Source organism: Poeciliopsis prolifica, unplaced genomic scaffold, assembly GCF_027474105.1.
Source record: "Poeciliopsis prolifica strain line A6 unplaced genomic scaffold, Auburn_PproV2 SCAFFOLD061, whole genome shotgun sequence".
Taxonomy (NCBI): Eukaryota; Metazoa; Chordata; class Actinopteri; order Cyprinodontiformes; family Poeciliidae; genus Poeciliopsis; species Poeciliopsis prolifica.
Window position 1 is genome coordinate 2,426,781 of NW_026562436.1, and position 16,437 is coordinate 2,443,217.

The following is a 16,437-nucleotide window of genomic DNA, read 5'->3' on the forward strand; positions in this document are numbered from 1 at the left end:
AGACACGTTTTTAATTTTACTGTGGTCAAATACAGACATCAGCAAAACCTCACCTTTTTCCCTGGTAGGGTAGATGATATTGATGAAAACTGAAAAAACAAATACCTTTTAAGAGCACTTGAAGGCGACAAGGAGAAACAGCCAGAAGTATGACTGACGGAAAACTAAAGAGGATCTGACAATGAATCAACGAGGCAGAGGCGTTTAAATCACTGGCATGAGAAACAAGTGACTCTAATTATGATGTAAAGAACAGCAGAAGGAAGCCGAGGAAAAGTAATGGCTGAGTAAACACAGAAACAACATGAAGCAGGCATCAAAACAACGAGGAAACTGAATTTTTCCTTGATGAGTTCTGATGAAAGATCATCAGGCCAAAAGCCAAAAAGTCTATTTATTCAGAGCGTCAAAACAAGAACTCACCATTACACAAACACATCAGCTAACAATAAGCACAAGGACTTACTGCAACGTTAAATAAACCCCAAATGACAAGAAAAATCCAAACCAAAGTGACAGAACAGAGCTTTAAAGCAACAAAACAAACACTTTAAATGCTTGTTCGAACAAAAGCAAAAGCTTTTTTCAACATTCATCAGCGTTTGGTGTTGACGGGGTGCGAGCGTGACATAAAGTCTGCGGTGTGGCCGCATCGGTCTGTGTGGCCCCCAGGCACACAGACCGAATGAAGCCATTCATCTCAGCTCCCATACGGTGCCATATACACTCGTTCTGTGCTACACAAACCAAATGCATGCTCTAATCTGCTCATTCCTCTCTGCAGCCACAGCAGGTATTTCACCTGCTGTTGTTTCTCTGTTGTTCCTCGTGTGCACACACAGCATCTGCTCGCCAATCCCACGGCTCCCTCTGATCCGTGGTGTCCAGGATTCAAAATTTTCAGACGGCTGGTTTATTTGAATCTATATTTAATAATCCTGACCGGCTGAAAACACATTTACATGCAAGTTTTTATTCATCATTGTTTGGCCTTGTTAAAAAGATATGTTTAGGGGATGTTATTTTCCTGCTCTATTATCAGCATTACTGTGTTCCCTGTTAGATATTATGTCTGTTTTTCTTTTTGACACACATAGATATTTAGATCATCGTACATATTTTAAGGTTAGGCAAAAGTAACGAGTAAAAATAAAAAGCAGTTTTTGTAAATTGCTATTCAAACCAACACAGTTCTATGTTGGAAAAAGATTTTAAAAAATGTATTTAATAGTTGATTTGCTACTTTTGATTGCTTCTGTGTTTGATTGGCTGGTGGTGTGCTTCCTTGACACACTATAAGTTGTGAGCTCAGAGAAAGAAGAGCTCGATTTTATCAGAGTTGAGTGTGAGAAGAGAATACTATTAAGCAAACATGTGCGAGATTTAAACGCACACACCACACATTATTCTTTGCTCACATAGAAATCTGCATTTACTGCGGTCTCACTGTGTGCTCAGATTGGTGGTGCAAATATAAAACCAGAGTCACAGCACAAAAATAAGGAATTCAAATTTCTTAATTCTGCTCCACACAGTCCGTGTCCCAAACTGATCTCTGGATTCCCACTGGAGCTATGAAATCAGCGATAATACAGCAGAAAACAAACGCATTCCCCCATCTCTGACTGTGAAATGCGAGTTAAGAGTTCAGATAGTGTAGGTCAAAGAGCAGCCTGATAAAATGAGACCTAGCAACTGGAGATGTTTGGTTATCAGATCAGCCTATGGATGTGTGTGTGTGTACGTGCGTGTGTGTGTTTGACTTATCTTTGCACAGGTTTTGTGCATTTAGATAAAAAACCTATATTGATTCAGTAACAAAGCAGGAGGCGTCGGCATTGATCTCCCTCCACTGAGAACTCAGTTAGAGCAGAAAGGGGCTTCGCCCGTTAGCAAGAGCCATTATTGAATGGTGATAAAACCATTTACCCTTCCAGCTCAACACGTAACATTTCATCTAGTCAAAAGCCTTTCAGGGCAAAGAAGAACCATATTCAAATGCATTCAGGCATTTATTTCCCCAATTGAATGCACAATAAATGTTAAATAAGTAGAAATTTATTCAAACTTTCAGATAAAAACAAGCCATTCTAGTGGAATAGTGTCTATGCTGTGATCTGGGAACAGGTTTAGGTTTGTTCTCTCTACCTCTCCTCTTCGCTCCTCTCTTTCTGTACCTATGATCTCGTAACATTCAGTATTGTTCCTGAAGCACTGGCTCCCTCACCTGAAAATCATCTGCTCAGCAAGAAACATTGCTGAAGAGGACCAGCAGGAATCACAGATGTTGCCAGATGTCAATAGTTGTGGTAGCCTTCTAGTTGTTGTGCTCCAAGGGTTGTTGCTCTATCTCCACCTCCCTGAACGCTGAGACTCGCTTACCTTGAATCTACTTGATGTTACTCTTGTCCTCGAGCGTCTTATTCGCTCTTCTGCCACGATACACACCTCAAAACGATTGGGTCTGCAGAGAACTCCTTTCATGATCGATTGAGAGTCTTCAGCTTACCTCTCCCTCCCTTCCTCAAGTTAATACCATCTAGAGATCAGCAAATGTCACCAGAACCACTTCTTATAAAACTGTTACAATTTCACAAGAACTCACTCACTGAGCTACAGATGAGCTTATACTTGATCCACAGTAACCTCCCAACAACTACAACGCTATCGCACGTGAATGCAAAACCACCAATTCATAAGTCACTTATATCAGCTTTGATCACATAAAGTTCCAGACAACTCCAACCAAGCAGACCTACAGCACAGTTTAAGTTCTTCACCCAACATTTTCACTAGCTCTACTATCCAATGGTCGCTATGGAATAATTTAGTCATTGAGTCACACAACAAAACATCTAAGCACAATCAAATTTGATTTTACTCTTTTGTCGAACCAGGGTTTTGCACTAGTAAAAAGCCGTGAAGGAGTTAGCCAAACTACTCATGGAACAATTAGCTTTGCCATGCCTAAAATACCGAAACCGAATTTGCACATACATTTTCCAACCGTCTAACCAGAAGTGGCATCTCACAGAGCGCGACAGGAAGTGGCAATATATGGAGGGAAGAAAACATTTAGCGATTCTGGAGTTTAAAACATCCTTCATCGAATTCAAAAAACGGTTTTAGCATTTCCTCTCAAAGATGAGCTTCTGCCTGAAACGCCTCTGGTCATTTATGAATTAAAAATAATGCTGGCAATATCCCGTACACATCTGAGCCTTCAAGAGTCAAACCGGCATCGTGGAGGTAAAGAAAGATCAGGTAATTATAAAGCATTACACATAAAATGAGAGTCACTGGGGGGGAAAAAACCTAACAAAAAATACACATTTATATGTCTCAAATTCACTGCAAAACCATACAATCTATACTCAATTTAATGTTTTGGTCTTTGCGTTCACTGCATCCTGGAGTGAACGCTAAACCTCTGAGCAGATTAAAACTACTGCAAAATAAACTGCCACTAATGAGCTAACGGGGTCAAAGGCCTGTGTGACTCAATTACTAAATTATTCCATAGCGACCAGTGAAACTACGCAAGACGTATCACTGCTTGTGCGTTGGACGTGCTGTTTATGCACAATACATCAAGTCTGCTTACTAATAGCTAATTTGGTTAGTTTGTGCCTTATGGCAAGGTTGTAGTCACTTGTCCAAGCCAACAGGTACATTCAGGTGCATTCTACTTGAGCAGCTTGAGGCTGACAGGAACGCTGGTGGAGCTGCAGACCGGGCCTGCTGCGCTCCCTCAGGACTCTTATGAAGGTCATTTTCAGCCAGCCAATATCACAGCGTCAGAGAGGAGGAGCCGCTAACAATTACACCACGCTGGAGAGATGTGCCTATTTAGCACCAGGGTGGTCGTTTAGTTATTTTCCACGATAAAAATAATAAAATTACTCCAACAAAAATAAAAAGAACACACACTGGACTTTTTTTTCTGTCTTAACAAAATAACCTGTTTCCACTTTAGCAAATTACAATGCCTAAGAGGTTTTATTAACGATATTGAAGAGAAAGATAAATTAGCTTTTCCACACAACAGAGTAATTCATCTTTACTACGCAGACGCTGTGCTGCTGTGGCAGACTGCTGAATGTTAATTAGAGCTTCGTTCTCTGGGAAACCTGATTTACTCTAACAAGCCAGAAAACATTCTGTTCTACTGTCAACACCTTAAGAGGTAGTGTTATTCAAAATCAACCTTTTTTCAACTTTACGTCATGTTTACAGTGTTATTAGAAACATACCTGGAGTGTTGCTTTGATTCTTTCATGCGTGTTTGAGAAATCCTTTAATCTCCCTGGAAACCATTCAGCTGCAGAACACCTGGTAGGATCTAGCCCCACCTCCAAGACGCAGGTCCTCGTCAGAGCTGCTGTTTCTAAGCATCAGAACACCGAGCAGGCCTCTGTGAGGCTCCTTCAGACTAGCCGGCAGAAACTAGCAAACACTAGGGGAACTGCCTATCTGCTGAACTCATTATATAGCTATTTCTCAGTCCAAAGTTGGTAAAAACGTTGCTAAAATGTCAGAGGAGCCATGTCATGATGACTTCCTGAAAGAGAAACTTCAGAAAGAGCAGGAGATTTAAAGAGACAGAGGCCCAGTTTCAAGGCATTAATTAGCAAAGTAAAATTTCTTTTCAGTCATATTTGATATATACAGCGTCTTTATAACAACTGAAGTTAGCAGTTACATTACTGTGCTATAAAATGTCACTATGTACCTGAAAAACACATGATTCACACTTCGTCTTGAATGAGCCCAGTCTATTTCAGACATGCACAGCTTTCAAGTAATTTTACACTACCAGGCTTTACGTCGTCGTGAGCAACAGTTCTCAATTTTTGCCATAGCAATGTAATTGGATTTTGGTCTGGACTTTAACTGGATCGTTGTAACATGTACATGTATTTGGATTTGCCCCTCACACTAACTATCTGACTCTATCCCAGTCTCAAGTCTGATGAAACCTCAAACAGCAGGATGTTGAGCTCCATCACATCAGATCTGACCAGAGTTATAAAAAAACAGTAGTGATCACGGGAACCACACTAGGCTTGTTATAAATATTATTTGTCTGATTTAATCCAGCGTAATTGTGTCAATTACAAATCTTCACCCTTGTGGAGTACCACAGGGTTGAGTAGTGGGCAAATTATCTATCTACATATACATTTTTTTTTTACTGGCAAAATCAGATAGCATGGCTCACAGTTCCACAGTTATGCTGATGACACTTTATTTAATCATAAATAAATCCCCCAATGAATTAAAAAAACTGGATGACATTAACTTTTGCTTCTGAGTTCAGACAAGAGAGAAGTTGTCGTATTTGGACTAGAACCTCTGAAATAGAAACTGATTACAAGTTCCTCTGGTTTCCTTCTGTTTTATCTGGAATCTTGGAAAAATGAGAAATGTCCTGTCCAGGCTGTGAAAAACTAGTTAATGATACTTTAGCACTGAACTACTGTAACTCTTTACTGTCCGCAATGCGGTTAAAAGCCTCCAGCTGATCCAAAATGCAGCAGCAAGAGTTCTGATAGAAATTTAAAAAGCGAGAGATCATAATTCTGCTGGTTTAGCTTCCTTCATCAGCTCTCTGTTTGCATTACCTCAGTCAGAGTGTCTGATAGTATCAATAGAAGCTAAACTTTGGACTTTGTGGACATATTCGCTTCAACAGAACAGCATCTGTACAAATCAAATCAGAAAAAAAAACAATGAACATATGGAGCAGAAGCAAACTTTACAAGCTTAAAAAGTCTTGTCTTGAATTCCTATTTAACATCCCTGCTGTGACACTGTGTGACAGCAAAAGCCGCCACAGCTTTTGAAGAGTACCACTTAAACCCATGAATGCATAATTTAATTTGAGGGTGGCGTTGTGGGGGGTTGGAGGGTTAAAGATAAGCAGGAAACATTCAAGACAGAATTAACCCTATCTGACAGCGAAACTGCTGAGCCCTCGTTCGCTAATCCTTTGACGGCTGCACATTTCTCTATGAATATGAAAGTATGAGATGGAGAATGTTTCTTTCTTATCTTATTACAGGGCTGAAACTAACAACTATTTAGTAATTGATCAATTTATCGATTATGCTGACAATCAGATGAAAAATGAGCCCATGCTGCAGTTTTTATCTAACCACTTAAGTCGTCTTTATACTGTCAGAGAAATATATTTATAAATTTTGGTTATCGATTAATTGATTATTCTGATAATTAATCAACCGGGTAAATTTAGCATATTTTACAGAAATTTATTTCACCACTTAGGTATTTTTATACCATTTTAGGAATACATAAAACTGCAAATAAACTAATATCTTTTTAAAATAAGAAATAAATGTCTAAATTGCAACAGCATGTAATACTTTAAGTGAATTTGGACCATGTGAAGCTAAAGCTATGCCATTTTAGGAGTTTTGGCTAAAACATATTTACAGGAGGAGTTTTTTTTTATCCTAAATGCAAATAAATATTCATTTTGTAAAGATTTGGCTCAATCACTGGTTTGAATGTGTTGTTTTCAGCAAGTCGCCCTTTTCAGAGTTTGTATACTCCAGTCAACTACTAATTAGTTGAAGATTATCAGTTAATCGGAAATAAATCGATTAATCATTGCAGCCCTAAGTTAGTATTGTTGATCATCTTCACAGAGATGGGACGGACAAACAGTTGCTGCCACACATGCCCAGTTGAGTTGGCGCATCCAGCAGCTTGGCATGCCGTTGCTGTGGAAACGCCAACCAGATGAGCCTGAACCAGATGTTTGTTTTCGTGGTGATGAGAGCTTAGGCGATGTTTTATACACAGATTAAATGTGTCGGTTTGTCTATTTGTCTCGCCGCCAAACTTCAGGAAAAACAGAAATCAGAAATACCTTGGGATTATTTTACAATGGTGAAATATAGAGGAAACAGTCAAAGTGCACAGCTTTGGTTTAGTTTTAATTACACTTTAGAGTATGTAATATGCAGACTATTAAGTTGTGGGAACAAGGAACTACCAAATTAAATAGAAAAGTGTGGGATTCAGAAACTGATGGTTGAATTCTGAGGGTTGGCATTTGAACCAGATTTTTTTTAAGAGCTGCACCAAAAAAATAAGTCGGTTAATATGTTTGAAACGCAAACATCAGCTCCATTTTTGCAAAGTGAATGCACCTTCGGCAGCCACTGGGGGCACTATGGCCTTCCAAAAAGGAGGTCATGGGTTTAAATCCTGGCCTGGGCTCTTTTAGTACGGAGTTTGAATGTTCTCCACATACTGGCTGCTGGCAGGTTTTAATTGAAAAGCATTTCTTGTGAAAGTCTGCCTTTTCCTTCTCCTGTTACTTTACCAAGCAAAGAATGACACGACTGCTGCAGGAGGCCTGTCCTTTTTCAACAAGTTGTTTGAAAATGCAAGACAATGAATGAATGAGTAGAATTAAAAAACTGATTAATTTGTTAGGTCTATAACACTGAATTAAGTTTAGTTAAATACAATCAATTTAAAGGATTCTGTTTTTTAAGCTTAATTTGCTGGTTTAATTCAAAAAACTAATCAATTTATATTTTCTATATAAATATCATTAGAAATTTTGTACATCTCAAATACGGCTTTAGAGAAAATTGACTTCATATTTTAACTCCTTGGCTCCTCCCTCATACAAGGTTTTCATCAGTGTAGCACTGAGAAGTAGCTCGTATAATGAGCGCAGTAGATATACAGTGGTACCAGGTCTTTGCTACATGCTGCTAGTCTGAAGGAGCCGAGTGGGGGAGAAACTTGGTAGCTTGGAAACTGTAGTTCTGAGGAAGAGCTGCGTCTCGAAGGCGGGGCAAGGTCCACCCAGGCGTTTTGTGGAGCAAAATGGTTGCCATGGAGATTAAAGGAGTCCTCAAATGTGCATGAAAGAATCAAGGCAGCACTCCAGGTATGTTTTTGATGAGGCAACTACATTATCACTATGCAAAGCTGAAAAAAGTAAATTCTAGGTAATACAGATCAGATTTATGGGCGGCGTACTGGCAGCAGCTAGCGCTGGCTAGCTGCTGCCAGTGTGCGCTTATAGATCTGCAGAGCGAAAGCCTCATCGTGTGAAGCATCCCCACCATGCTTCGTTCACATCAAACTGAGACAATCTTTCATTAAGATCCACTTGTCTTATCTTCCCCCTTTCTTTGCACACAGAGTTGAGCTGAGAAGCAAAAAATCCTTCACCAGCAACTTGTGTTTGGCTGCTAAGTCAGCAGCTTTTGGTTCGGGCTGGCTACGTATTTAAAAAAAAAAAAAGTCTCAGTATAGGCACACATCTTCCGATTACCTGAAAATTAACCCCAACTCTCCTTGCAAGCTAAAATAAAACTCATTATGTTCTGCAGGAGTGTTGCGACAGCAGGAGACGCAGAGCCAGCAGCATGGGAGAACATTATCGGGTCTGAGAGACGCAAAGGAAGCTGCAGTAGGCCCTCCTGCTGATGCACATAATGCGAGAGATGCATTTCAGGGGAACAAAAAGAGAAAAAGAAGAAGGAAAAGAAAGCAAACACTAGGTGGCCGATAACACAGAGCAGCTCCTGAGACAGATTTTTGGGGAAGTCAGTCAGCTGGGGTGGATTACACGGCCTATGTGTTACCAAGCCTCATGTGATGTGGGTCATCAGAGGGCAACGCAGTCGCTTTGGCAACAAGAACTGTTCACTTTCCTTTGTGGATGTGAAGGAAATTTCACAAGTCAGTGCTGCTCTCTAGTGGTTTCTCAAAAAATCCTCTTCAGTCATATTCTGGCACCAGGCGATGAACTGATCTGTGTTTCTCTGAGGCTTGACTAAAACATATTTTTTTCAATAAGAGGAACGATACAGGTAGAATAGAACGTGTCATTTTAATGCTTCATTGTTATGGTGTTTTGGAAAATATGATCTGTCTTTTTATGTGAATTAGGAAGAATAGCGGATGCTGCTGATGCTAATGGGGATCAGAAAGAGCAACAAACAACAAATAAACGGGTTTTGCAAAAGTAGCATAACTGACGATGGAGTCTTAGAAAAAAAAGAGGGACATTTCTGCCAAAAGGCTCAACTAAATTTTCAGATGAAAATTTTATTTTATTTTTCCAGAAAATTTCTGAGAGATTTTCTAAAAAAAAAATTGAAAATGTCTCAGTTTGAAAAGTGGAAAAATTACAACAAAAACAAAACAGAAAAACAAAAAAAAGCAGACATCTACTCCATTTGCACAAATATGGCATTGAAAAACGCTTCAATTTTGTAATCAGTGGAGTATAAGTGTTTTTTTATTTTATGTAAAGAAACATAGAACTTTTTCAAAAACATTTTTTTACATGAATTGCTAAGACAGCAATTTTACTGTGATTTAGCTGTGAAAATTAAATGTAGTAATGTAGTAAATAAATGTATTTCTTTTTATACCTATTTTCACCACTTCAGTTGTTTCTTTTTCATGTTTATCTGACATTTTATAGCCATTATAGAAGATCCTATGAGGTTCTGGACCCACAGGTTGCAGCTACATCATTTATTTAGAAGAAAAACTGAATAAAGATGGAAAATTCTGCATTTCAAGTTCACAGAAACTCATTTCCATGAAATCATTTCCTCTGGAGACTCCCCCATCTCATGCTCTGTGTCTCCGGCTGACCTTGACGAAGCTCCACCGCTTTTCACTCTCGGCACAAAAGCAGCTTTTACTCTGAAAGAGCCTGAACGGTTTGATGTGGGGAGGCTTCCAAAAAGCAAACCCTTCCTGCTCGTCCCACTTGAAGAAATGAGAGCGTCTTTGCCCACATGCGAGTAATCGTCCGTGCAGCGTGCGGTCGGCGAGACGTTTCTTAATGACAGAGTTATCCAGAGCGACGCGGGGCCAACTCCTCTGGCTGCTCTGTCAATAGGCGGAGCGGGGCAGCCATCTGGTCTGCCTCCACCTTCCTGATGATCTGCACTGATTCCTTCTGAGTGAACCCTCAGAGTAACGTCGAGCTGAACCAGACTGCGGCTAATCGTGTGCCAGGAAAGGATGAAGCTGCTTTTACTTTAGTTTCACAAATCCTTCTCCTCAAGTTTATACCTCCAATCAAAATTATTCTCTATGCGTTTAGCATTGTTGTTTCTTAAAACATATGTATTGTGTTTAGTTATTGGTTGAAGTATCTCTGATAACCAGAACATTTAAATAAAACAAACAAATCTTATATTTTTTCAAATTGTATGGTGTCGCCCCCATTGAGGAACACCCAGTTGGCTCCACCAGTCTGACTGGGCTTCAGCTATTTTGCAAAACAAAAAGGGAAAAAAAGAAGAAAAAGACTAATTTTGTTTTCTAGGTGCTGCAGAGACATCCCCTGAAAGACTCGCAGCTCTCTCTGGACTGTTCAAATTGAAATTTAAAAATACTTCACTGATCCCAAAGGGAAATTAAAGTTGTTGTAACTTATAGTAATTCAAATTCTTTAACGAGTAATTGTCGAACGCTCTAAATAGAGCTAATGCAAATCCATCCCGTAAAAGTTCAACAGATATTTTACTGTCCCATTTTTGCCAGGCAGCGTCTGAAAATAATGACATGCAGGGAGCACAGCAGGGCCGTCACAATCATTTTATGATGGGTTGCTTTAAGATGATGACTCTCCTCAAATGGCCGGTTGGAGAACCCTGTGAGTGTTGTATAGGGCCATACTGAAAACAAAGTTTAAAAATTTAAATTGACAGACTAAGGTCCTAACATTACATTTGATCCATTTGAAATTGAGGGGACTCACTTATCTCTATTTATTTGTCAAAATAAAAAGAGCTCTGTCATACTGAAACACATCCTCGTGGAACTGAATGGGCAGCACAGCGCCTCCTTCAGGTTTTCTGTAAACTAACACTTCTTCACCTGTGAGCTGACAAACAGAAAGTTTCACTTTTTCTATCAGCTTAGATATCTAAAATTGAAAAAAAAAACCTATATTTTTTATTATTTGGTCTTCAAAAGTACCAAACAATAAAATGACCATGCAACCAGTCCGGTCGGTGTAAGCATATAAAAACTTCTTCTCAGTCAAAGGAAAGGCTTTCACTCTTGCAACAAGTTTTCCTTGTGTGGTTTAGCTTCATTTGAATCACAAAGAAACAAAAAGGCTTTCTCAAAATCTTCGCATCGGACAGACGAAACGAAAACGACATCGAAATGCAAAGAAGCCCTGCCAGCCTGCCAGCCTGCCAGCCTGCCAGCCTGCCAGCGCGCGCTGTTATCCAGATAAGCACCCAAACTTCAGCGACTTTTGACCGACTCTACCACTCCGTTCCCATGACCGAGTCGCTCCATTTGTGTGTGTGCCAGATTCAGATAATGCGTGTTTGAGAGCGCTGGGCCAACAGACAAGTCAGCGGGGGCAGCAATGGGACAAACTGTGGCAGGCAAACACAGAAGAAGAAAAGGAGGAGAGAAGAAAGCAAAGATGGCCGACTGAAGGGTAGAAAGAATTAAGTGAAGCAGAAAGAGTCTCTCTTTCTGGTAGTTCATCGGTTCTGACCTTAGCTTTGACCCAAAGCGAATGCTGCAGTGAGCTCACAGCAATGACACTGCCACTATGCAGACACATACACACACACACACACACACACACACACACACACACACAGGAATGCTGCTTCTGGTATTGTCTTTAAGTACCAAACTCGGGCCAAGGCCTCGCCAGGGTTTCCAAAACAAAATAACAGCCGTGCAAAGCTATCTCACACTTGCACACAAACACGCGCATACACACACTGCTCGGATACACACCCAAACACCACTTCCGTCCATTCTCTCTCACTGTGAAAGGAAGCGGAGCGGAGCTGGCTGGGAACCAGCTGTCCCGACAGAGGTAGTCCTCCGACTGCCCACTTTCCTCTCTGAAAGGACTTGAAGGACTCGGAGTATATTCTCTGACTTTCCACTGTTTAGATGCAGACGACCACTTCAAGCCTTTAGGGGAGGAGAGAGGCAATTCATGCGGTCTAAATCTGGTTTTCTTCAAGTGAGTGGTTTGATTTAGGACCATTACTATAGACGCATCATTAACATGAAGCTCTAAAATAAAATACTTACTTTGACCAAGTAGCTTTCATTTAAAACAGCTTTCCAGCCAGCTGAATCTTCAACATGTCATCAAGTTTGGCAAAAGCTGCATCTCCAGGATGACGGTTGGAGACGCCTGCTCCTGAGACATTCCCTAAAAGACTGGCGGCTGCAGCCGAGTTAAATGCAGTTCTACGCAGCTTTCACTCTGGATGGCTGCATACAAATGTCTGAGACGCTTTAAAAAATAAAAATAAAAATCCAGACAAAAATTTGGTTTCCCCTCACAATTACACTACTTTGCGTTGGTTATCACAAATAACACTTACAAGGCATCGTAAAAGCACAGCTGGAGTTAGCCACATCCCACAAGCTGCGGGCGTTTAATTTATATTTGAGCAACATTTTACGCTGGTGTACGGAAGACAATTAGCGCCAAGACATAAAAATAATTTTGACTTTTGATCTCAAGATTATTGTTTTTCTTGCTCTGACTTGATCATTACTTACACTTTTAAATCCAATTACTCTACTCAAACGACTACAATTAAAACCGTAAGGTCATCAAAGGTCAAGCGTCTTACCTTGGGCCATTTGGGGTTAATTAGACGGGCTTTGATTGCGTCATCCAGAGCCTTGCCATGCTGTCCCAGTCTGAGGTAGGCCGCAGACCGGTTGCTGTACAGGATGCAGTTTTGCGGGTCGGCGGTGAGGGCCTCAGTGTAGAGACGAACAGCCAGCGCAAACTCCCCCTGCTGGCAGGCCTGGTTACTACGGCGCACACGTTCCAAGAACTCGGCTTTGCTCAGGGCGACTGGACCACCGGAGCCGGGAATCCGATCCCGGCTTTTCCCGCCTTTGGCTGAGAGGATCCCGGGAGATGAAGAGCGAGAGGATGAGGAGGAAGGGTTGGTGGCTCTGCCGGTGGAGCGAGAGCCAAAAAGGGAGAACTGTGGAGAAGACACAGGAGGAGGACATGGTTAGCAAAAACAACAACACATTCATGTGTCTATTAGTAAAAAATATAATCAAAATCACTTGTTTTTTTTTTTCTTTTTTTTAAATAACTGCTTTAAATTGAGTAGCCGTCTTATTCAACATGTGGTAGCACCATGCTAACAGCTACATGATCTTCATCAGACTACTGTCCAATATATTCCCATGGAATTTGGTCTCATTAAAATCTTCCAGAAATCATATTTGTGAAAAAAAACCTACTACTAAGTTTTTAATTAAGCCAAGAAATTTTCTAGACAAAAAACCTTGGAAATTTCTGAGTTCCGTAAAGTTAATCTAAAAATGTCTGCATTTTTCTCTTGAAAATTAATTTCTCAAACTCAGAAATGTTCTTGTTTTTTTTCCGAGAAAATGTCTGAGACATGTACTCTTTTTTTGTTATTATTATTCATTTCTTTATCTACAATGGCCCTAACACGCCACCGTAGAAATTTAATCCAACATATTGGATTGAAATGTTGGATTTGTTGGATCCAACAAATGCTGTTTGTTGGATTCAAACATTTGTTTTTAAAAAAGATCGGTCCGTAAATCAATTGACATTGGAGACAGATCTGTACCTGAATGTCATGTTTAATGGCAGTTGGATCTAAAAGAAAACAAAGAATAACTGAGGAACGATGTGATGTCGTGAGAACTGGACTGGCTGAACAATAAAGAGTTAATCTAAATGGAAACAGGAAAAAACTAAAACCAAATGTTACACTGAATGCATCCAACTACACAGGATGTGTGTTCGAACTAAAACTTGGAAACATTTTTGGAATTATCCATCATGTGAGAATTATGTAAAGTTTGAAAATTTTTTAGAAATGATTCCATTCTCTAACGATGCTTTATATAACAGACATTTCAGAAGTAATAATTGATTTAAATGTAATTTTCCAGTATTTGAAGCCGTCACTAAAACAACAGCCCACTCGAAGAATGTCAGTCAGTTACATTTTCACACACAAAAGTAACATTATTGAAGATGGAAAGATACCCAAAATAACAGCAAACAGTAGCTGCCTCATATGAATTTTATGATGCAGTGAAAAACTGCAGCGTTCACGTCCCTATCCTGCTGTTCCGTAACCACTGCAACTCTTCAGGAAGACGCAGGGGGGGAGTGACAAAGTCAAACTGTTTTCTGCTCTTATTCCCTTCGCCGCGGCTGCTGAAACCTGGGCTCAAAATGTTTTCACTACGGCCGAGAGCGAGGCGCTTCCAGAGAGCTGCCTCCCTCTGATCTGGTGTTTCCAAATCTGGGCCTTCACCAGAGCTTACACCAAGGCCGTCATTATCTCTCTACAAATCGCCACAGGCACACACACACGCACACGAGCTAAAGGGATTCCTACGCCTTCAAAATGCTTCGTCCAACATTGTTGACGAAGACGCCAGAAAACTTGAAGTGGTACTTAAGATTTACTTGAAATAGATCGGAGGCGCTTGTCAGCCTCACGTTTCTGATACGAGTAAAGCATCTGCTCTATGGAGGTTTTCACCATTTTAAACAAGCCTGTTTATCCATCTTCACTTATTTCAATGTGTTTTATTTCTAAGAACAAACCAGGACGATTGTGGCATCAAAGTAAACATCGCTGCCTGGATGTCAACAACTTCTTTTTGTTTTTTCTTTTTGTCCTAACATCTTTATTGAAGGTTTTTTTTTTTAGTTTTTGAAAATTGGAAGGTTTAAAAGATGAGCTTCTTTCAGGCTTTTCACTGGTGTGAAGTGTTGATGAAAGAGAAGCTGCGTTGCTAAACAAGTTAGCTTGTTTGCCACTGTTCCCTTCACATTATTTATTTTCAGTAGAGCTGTCCAGATCCGATATTGATGTTGGAAATTGGTCCACTATCAGCCAGAAAAAGCAGTATCAGGTTATATTGGCCTGCATCTACAATCTTTGGCAATGCAAGTTGACAAAAGTACTCTGTTCCAGCATTTAGTCCACCCCAGAATTTAGTCTGACCCAGAATTTAGTCTGACCCAGCAGCTGGTCCGTCCTGATATTTATTCCATTCTACATTTAGTGTCCCCCGGCTTTAGTCGACCCCTGCATTTACTCCGCTCCAGCATTTAGTCCATCCCAGAAATCAGTCCATCCAGAATTTAGCCTTCTCCAGCATTTCTATCCAGCAGCACTCGTATCCTGAACACAGGATAATAATGGTTAATAATGAGTGGGTCAGTTGTTCTCAGACCTACTGTTGTTGACTATTGTTCTCTGCTTGACTAATATCACTAGATCAACTATTTCCTGACATTCCACACTGCAAAACAAGTAATAATAATGTGTATGATTCCTGCTGTTATCTAATCTGGCCGATATCGGTATCAGCCAACACTCAAAGCAGCGATATTGTTGTATTGGAACACCCTTAATTTTAAGTTCATTATTATCAAGATCTAAACAGCATCACCTGATGAATGAGTTTTGTGTTAGCTGGTCAGTACTGTACACACACACACACACACACACACACACACACACACACAGGTGGGAAGAAGAAAGACTCAACAAGCATAAATCTATAGTTGTATAAATATTCCTGCATGTTGCATTTTCTCCATAACACAGAGCATATTTAAGCAGACACACAGATGATGAAAGTTTTAGAGACTGTTCGAGCTGCAGTCAGTAGAGCAGCGCTGCAACAGGAACACAGCGTGAATATCCTGCTCAGTCCTTCCAAGACTGTTGGCAAACACGCTTCCCTTGTCACCCCGTCTTACTATTCACTGCCCCCGTCTCTGCCCGGGTCACAGGGAGGACATTTCTGAAGAACAACACCAATATATGAGGGGGAAAAACTCCAAAGCTGAAAGAACGACTGCTCCACCTGAATATGATCATTAAACTTTGAATTTAAGATTAAGAAGTATCAAACAGGAGTTAACTTCAGATATGAAATTGACTCCAGACAATTTCTCCAGTGACTCAAGCTCGCTCATTAGATCTGCAAACATTCATTGTTCAAGTCATGGCACAGATTCTCAATTGGGTTTAGGTCTGTACTTTGACTGAACCAGTCATGGGCTCACTGTCCTGGCCCGGTCTGAAATCTGTTGCTTCCCTTTTCGTGCTGAAGACAGTAATCCCCACAGCACTATGCTGCCATCACTATGTTTCACAATGGGAATGTTGTGTTCAAGGTACGGTCTGACCCTTCGTTTGTTTTTGGTTTTTTTAATATGTAGCATTTGCCAAAACGTTACATTTTGGTTTCATCTAACTAAAGAAACTCCTTCCTACTCTTCTCATTTTTTCAATTTCTAAATTGTTTTTTTTTTAATCTTATTAAAATTTCCCTTCCACACCATATAATACTGTTCCCACGTTATCTCACATTGGGATGGTATGTTCACAA

General features: G+C 40.3%; 1 protein-coding gene across 1 annotated transcript in view; it reads right to left on the reverse strand.

Moving 5' to 3' along the window:
- Window positions 1-16,437, reverse strand: part of ttc28 (tetratricopeptide repeat domain 28) — a 100,534-nt gene that overhangs the window by 82,806 nt on the left and 1,291 nt on the right. The window contains exon 2 of the mRNA XM_055060736.1: window positions 12,648-13,013. Coding sequence (XP_054916711.1) covers window positions 12,648-13,013 — 366 coding nt within the window. The remainder of the gene's footprint in view (window positions 1-12,647; window positions 13,014-16,437) is intronic.